This window comes from Cupressus sempervirens, chromosome 4 (genome assembly GCF_028749045.1).
Source record: "Cupressus sempervirens isolate cs-2001-9-10 chromosome 4, ASM2874904v1, whole genome shotgun sequence".
Lineage (NCBI taxonomy): Eukaryota > Viridiplantae > Streptophyta > Pinopsida > Cupressales > Cupressaceae > Cupressus > Cupressus sempervirens.
This window is the reverse complement of record NC_143121.1, coordinates 595,059,256-595,066,154: the sequence shown is the minus strand read 5'-3', so window position 1 is coordinate 595,066,154 and position 6,899 is coordinate 595,059,256. Positions and strand designations below refer to the sequence as shown.

The 6,899-nt window shown below is 32.5% G+C and overlaps 1 protein-coding gene across 1 annotated transcript; it reads left to right on the top strand.

Annotated features, from left to right (window-relative positions):
• The first annotated feature begins 5,382 nt into the window (after positions 1 to 5,382).
• LOC149562614 (cyclin-dependent kinase G-2-like) lies at positions 5,383 to 6,899 on the top strand. Its single transcript, XM_089828005.1, has 6 exons — positions 5,383 to 5,442; positions 5,549 to 5,732; positions 5,952 to 6,085; positions 6,188 to 6,276; positions 6,421 to 6,529; positions 6,816 to 6,899. Exons 1-6 carry the CDS (start codon positions 5,383 to 5,385, stop codon positions 6,897 to 6,899), a joined length of 660 nt encoding a protein of 219 aa, XP_089684131.1.

Sequence of the window (6,899 nt, the reverse complement as noted above, 5' to 3'; positions counted from 1 at the left end):
TTTGTTTGCAGTGTTGTTGTTTGCGTGCTTTGTCATTGCTGCAACCAAGATAACCCATGTCTTTTAGCTCACTGGCGACTGCATATTCTGATGTCTTTTAGCTCTGCGAAAATCCACTCATGTTCGGCACCACCCTCACCTGAAAGCTTTTTCCAAATTACTTGTCCAAACAATAAAGGAGAAGGATCGTTGCATTTAAAACCCATGTTTAGATCCCTGTAAAAATTGATGCAGGGTAACAGAAACATAATTTTTTTGTAGTCCTTTGATTTGCTTAAAGAAATCTACTAAATTAGGGGTAAATTTTCTAAAATCATGAGTTTCCAGATAAATGATTTGTGACTAGAAAATCCCCTTGTTATTGTATAGATTCATTGAATATTGAAATATAAATAACTAGGAAAACAAACAGAATCGAATGTGTTAAAGCTCATTTTTCCTCCTCTTTAACTTTATGCCCTGAATTAGCTGAAGTGTGTCTATCATATGAATCAGCACAACATGCCTAGATTGCTTTTTCATCGTTAAGTGCATTGTTCACATTCTTTTCATGTTTGGAACCCATTTCTCTGCTAACAAGGATGTCAAATGGCTATGCAAATATAAAACTGCTCAGGTCCATTGGATAAGGAGAAACCAGGGCAGATTAGTATGTGTAGATGCTACCGTGGGTTCGGATCTTCTGCAAAACTCTAGTTGGGGATGCCATTCTTGGGCTGCGAGGAGGGCTTAGTTTCCATTCATCACTCATCAGATTAAGCCTTGATTTCTTACTCCCAACTAGTACAAGACGAAAAGTTCTAGTAACCTAAAGCCTCAAATATTCCTTGGTGTATAAAGAACTGCTTACCTCAAAAGGCGCGAGAGAACCCTGACTATCCAAATTAACCAGAGATATTCCCATAATAGCCCTGTACAATGGCTCTCTCGTGTTATAGGCGGCGAGAGCCCCCAATACATAGTTAAATAAGATTGATTGCAAGTGAAACATCTTGATGGAAAAATCTTTACTTATCAGCCAAATTTTGTAACAAATTAAGCACCACAAGACCAAATGTGACAGAGCCACCACCATAGTTTCAATCGCACAGGGCGTGTAAGCCCCGAAAGTATTTGTGACTAAAGTCACCCACTTGCCATTCTCCATAAGCTTGCAGTACCAGTCCAGAAGACCTTCTGGCACCATTTCATTTCAGAAAAAACTGAAAACCATGAAATCGAAAAATCAAAATATGGCGAACAATATTGTCGAGCTTATTATAAATGAGCCAGAATAAATTGGGCTTTGAAGTCGACCACCTTCGCTGCATTTTTTGTAGGCTTTTTTTGTCCCCTTTGTTTGGCTTTGGGCGCCTTGAAATTAACATCATTTTCTTTTTATTGTGTCTAGATTTGGACAGTAAGTCCAAGCAATCATTCTCCATTGTTTTCACTAAAAGGGTTTTCTGACTAATCTCATGTTCTTAACTATATGGATCTTGTGGGGATTTTGTGCATTTGCTATTATTTTGATTGTTAAATTTTAATTTTTCAATAATATATAAGTAAAAGTTTGTCTTAAATATTTAAGAAGCTGTTCTGTGCACTTTCTTCACAAACTAATAACAAAGTGAAGAATGTAACACAGGCTACATAGAATACGCTGGTCAAGAGAAGAATTTGTTCTTGAAACATTTGCCAAATAATTATCACATATAATCTATTATATCATTGCCACTAATACATTTCTAACAGATAGCAGTGGATTTTGCGATAACAATAGAACACACCTAGTTAATTGATAGTGAATAGAGGCTCTTTTGACTGATAAAATTTTCTGAATGTTGTTTCAAAACTAGGGCTTTGAAGGAGTTGACATAACAGAAAAAACAACAATCACCAAAAATATACACTTAACTCTAGTTTAGTCCTTCAAGAATTTCAAAAATGATAGGCCCCAGGTTTTGAAGAACCGGGTTGTGCTGTAACTTGTGGCCACAACAGGATCTGTATCTTTGCCTTGACATGCAAGCAATTTAGAGAATTACATTTAAGGACACAACATAGTTTATCTTTCTGGGGATTACAATTCAGTTTTTTATAGTTTACCCACTTGCAGCATTTTAATTGTAGTTCAAAATTGTCCTGTTTAGGCTTCGAAATGGGCAGGAACCACAATAATGGAAAGACAAGGTCAGCATCATCACCCAAGTAACTCCAAATAACCAAGAAAATCCCCTTGGTATTGTAAAAATTCATTGAATATTGAAATATAAATAACTAGCAAATAAATGACTTATGTGTCTAGACACTATTTCCTGTAACCAGACGATTAACAAATCATTTTTCTAGAGTTATAGCTGCAATTGAAGAATTACTTCTGAAATGCAGAATTAGAGTGACTTCTATTTTTAAGCCTTTTTAATATTTCTTAGCGCCAGTGACACTATACACAATCTCAATGTATATGTGTGTTTACAAGAGTAAGCCCATTTAAGTCATATAAAACAACAAAACTAAAATAGCCTTATGTATTCATTTTTTTAACTTAGCAGTAGTTTAAACTTCATTATTAATATTTATCCTTGTTTAAAAACTCCCACATAAAAATTATAAAAAGAATTTCTGGTTAACAACAACTCACAAAAGATAGGATGATTGGGAGATGTAAAAGACACCTTCCAAAGATGTAAACATTATATAATACAAGCTTCTAAACAAATCCACAAATATGCTAATGTATCGTTTGTTCTCATCCAGTTACAATTTGTCTTCATTTTCTTCACGTATATAAACTAGTAATTTATTCAAAACTATGGAAAATGGGCAATAAGAGCAAAGCAATGCCCAAAGAACAAAAACTATTAGGTAACTTTTTTTAATAATTAAAATAACAAAATCACACATGAAGATATTTTTTCAGTATTTATGGATCATTATCAATAATTTTTTCTCTAAAAGATAGACCTTAATCAATATAAACTTCAACAATTCATACCTTGCCCAGAAGGCAAGTATCAAGCAACCAGTATGTAGAAATGTTTAACTCTTTATAACAAGCATTGACCATATCTCGTGTGTTTTTGAGTCCATACACACTCTTTTTGTCTCTGAATCATTAATTGACACAAGAATCAAGTATCACCAAAAATCAAAAATATGATACCATTATAGCAATAAGAGGCATATGTAACCTGACAATCCTAATCTTAGTACTTGTCATGCTATTGAATTTTGAATCAGGGGAGGCTGTGCTGGGACAAGGGAGGCCATGTTGGGTCTATAGGGGCCTATGTTGAAATAGGAGAGGCCACGCTGCGGCTATAGGGGCCTATATTTCCTGCACTATTTAAGGAAAGCAGTTTGTCTTGTGTTTAGGGCACGTTTTTCCTACAGTTGATGACAAGAAAAAGGCATGGAGATCACGATACAAGTATTGGACGGTTGTGCAAAATGCAAAATGTTCAGTCTCTTCAAGAGATAGAACCATTAGATCTATAGGGAAATGCCACGAGTGTAGCCAATCTTCTTCGTGGCATTCTCTTTCCGAAGGCAGGTCCTCATATTTGTAACTAACTTAAAAAAGGAATCGTCATCCACAACCATTGATTAAATAAAATGGATATTTGTTAAAATTCAACTAGACTGAAATGTTTCACTACATTTCCTTAATTTTTGAATAAGAACTCAATATTCCTCTAGGTTTTCCAGCTCTTATTTGCAAAGTATGGAATAAGAGAACACTTATAGATTTTTTATTAAATTGATTCATAGATGCACATAGCAGCCAATTTTGAGTATCTGAAGTTTTGAACTAAAGAATCTTCTAATAAATGAAGTTCACACCCTTCATTTCATTTTTTTCATCTTAAGAATCCGACAGACTTGTACCAGTGCTGGATGTTCCATTGTTGAAGTAGTTTATTTTTCAAAATATTTATATGGTGTTTTCCTCTATTTCCATTGCTTCTTTGTCAGAATTGACGTGTAGCTAATAGTACGTCTGCAACGAATGGAAACCTTATTTTTACAAACATTGATTGACAAAGCATGGTGAGAGGTTTATTTTCAAAAACAAGAAGAGTAGTATGTTTTTAATTTTTTGTTTAATTAAAGAAATAAATAAATATGAACAATCGATAATATTTTATTAATAAAATGTTTTAGCTAATATTAGTAAAGATATTATAAATATATAGAGATATATTAGGACTTAATTTTAAAAAAATTATTGTTTTTATTTAATTTTAATAATTTACTTTTACTTGAAAAATTGAGTTATAAAAAATATTAAATCTATTTTTTCTTAACTATGTGTTCAAATATTTTATATTTTATTCATTTTAATTATTTTCTAAGAAAATCATATGAAGATGTTTTTCATTTTGAATACAATTTTAGTTAGAAATCAAAAATTTCAATAAAAATATAATAATAAAATTATTTTTGTTGATTAATTCACACATCATTGAGATTGCAAAGTTTTCAAATGTTATAACTATATTTTAAAATTCTAAAAAGTTCTAGAATAGAAACACACAAATAATAGTTCTTATTGTTTAGATTTTTCATTACTGTTTAGCTCCTCCTTGGTTGTTGCATTAGTTTTAGGAGGATTGGCCTAATGTTTGGCAACTTTCGTTATGTTTATGAGCACAGTTAGGGTCCTTCATACATTCACTATTATAATATAATTTTTTATATAGTATATCCTTGATAGATTTTTTGATGTTGCAGTTATGAGAGTAAGATCTTGCTTTTGCAGGTCCTTTTAACTTTCAAGCTGAAAATTCTGGAAATTTGCCCAAGCTACATATTAATCCATACTCCTGGTCAAAGGTCTAATATCTTTTTGAAGGATATTCCAAACATTGACATCTTGATGTTCGAAATAATGTCAGGGTATTTTTAAGAGCATTTTACCATTTGCATCATTATTTTCTTATACAGGTCTCTAATATCATCTATTTGGATTCTCCTTCTAGTCTTGGTTTTTCATACTCTACAACAATCGATGACTATATTACTGGAGACTTTTAAACAGCTAAAGATACTCATGCTTTTCTTTTAAAGGTCCTAAGCTGTTCTTTGTAAACTAGAGCTATGCTTTACCGGTAATTAGTATTAGATCAGAAGCATATAGACTTTTTTATATTATACTTTTAATCTAGAGACATTTTATAGAAGAAATATTAAATACTAAAACCTCTTATGACTGTGGTCTATTACAGGAATTGCAGCTAGTGTAAAACCTATTCTAAATTTTTAGGTCAGAGACCTTTAACGATCTACCAATTTATTTTTCATTGCAGCAAAAAAATTAAAACTTACATATCATGTATCATACAACAATTATGTTAGTATTTAAATTTTTTAATGATTTGCAAGGCTATATGGTAGGAAATGGGGTCACAGATGCTACATTTGATAGCAATGCACTTGAGTCCCTTTGGACATTCTGCTGTGATTTATATCAATTAGTGTTGATATTTTATCTTCAGACTATTTCTTCATGACATTATGTACATGAAGTTAAAGTTGAATATCGCTCTATATTGTCTGCGACCAGCTGGATATGAGATATGATTTTTATAATCCATCTTATTTCTTTGACTTGGACAGGGATCTAAAGACTTCTAATCTCTTAATAAACAAGGGAGAGTTAAAGATCTGTGACTTCGATTTAGCTTGTCAGTATGGCAGTCCTTTGAAAACTTGCACTAATTTGGTGGTTACCTTATGGTACATGTATGGTGACTTTGACATTTTTAATTCTATTAGTAACTGATTTTGATCATGTGTCATGCCTGGTTCACTGTAGTAAGCTTTCAACACAATTTTAATGTTTTTAAATTAGGAATGTGTGCACACTGCATGTTTCTTATAATTTCTTTGTAGACTTTATTTACATATTAATTTGTTTATCCCAAAAAAAAGAGTTCTATTCATTTATGATTTCAATTTGTGCAAAGCACCAGAACTTCTCTTGGGAGCCAAGAAGTACTCAACCGTTGTTGACATGTGGTCTGTGGGCTATATAATGGCACAACTTTTAGCAAAAGAACCTCTTTTTAGTGGAAAGAGTGAAATAAATCAATTAGACAAGGTACACAGCCTTTAACCCTTAAATTGTGTATACAAGATTCATTTCAGTTTAGAAAATCATTTGCGAGAATGCTAACAATTTTGTACTTTACGATTATTGCAGATATTTAAGATCTTGGGGACGCCAAATCAGAAAATATGGCCTGAATTTGTTAATTTGCCAAGAGCAAAATGCAGATTTGTTAAACAATCGTAAGAATCAATTTGTTATGTTGGCTTATTTAAAGCACATATGGCTTCTGCCACAGAAGTTAACATACATAAACTGTCATTTGATTGCCTTCATTTTTTTGTATTATATTAATGACAAATTGAAATTTGATTTTTTTGATACAGATATAAACTTCTAGAAAAGTTTCTAGCAGCTTCATTTACAAGCAAGACAACTTTATCTGAGAGTGGATTTGATCTTCTTAATCGCCTTCTTACATTTGATCCTGACAAGGTGACAATGAAACACTGTTGTAATTTTTAAATATTTCAAAATGTGTACTTATACATGTCTATGTTCTTTATTAAGTTATTAGTTAGTATCCTTCTCTGATCGTTGTGTTCGGGTTGTGTTTCCAATGGATAACTGTTGAAGAAGCCTTAAACCATGATTGGTTTAAAGAGGTGCCTGTAGCAAAGTCAAAAGAGTTCGTGCCAACATATCCCACAAGAATTGATCATGAGAGGTTGGTGTCAACTTGTATGAATTTTTTTATTCATGCTATTGAATTTTGAATCAGGGGAGGCCGTGCTGGGACAGGGGAGGCCATGTTGGGTTTATAGGGGCCTATGTTGAAATAGGAGAGGCCACGCTGGGGCTTTAG

Coding starts and splice junctions, on each gene's coding strand:
- LOC149562614 (XM_089828005.1), top strand. CDS start 5,383: ATGGGGTCACAGATGCTACATTTGATAGCAATGCACTTGAGTCCCTTT. Junction 6,086..6,187: donor AAATAAATCAATTAGACAAG/GTACACAGCCTT, acceptor CGATTATTGCAG/ATATTTAAGATCTTGGGGAC. Junction 6,277..6,420: donor TGCAGATTTGTTAAACAATC/GTAAGAATCAAT, acceptor TTTTTGATACAG/ATATAAACTTCTAGAAAAGT.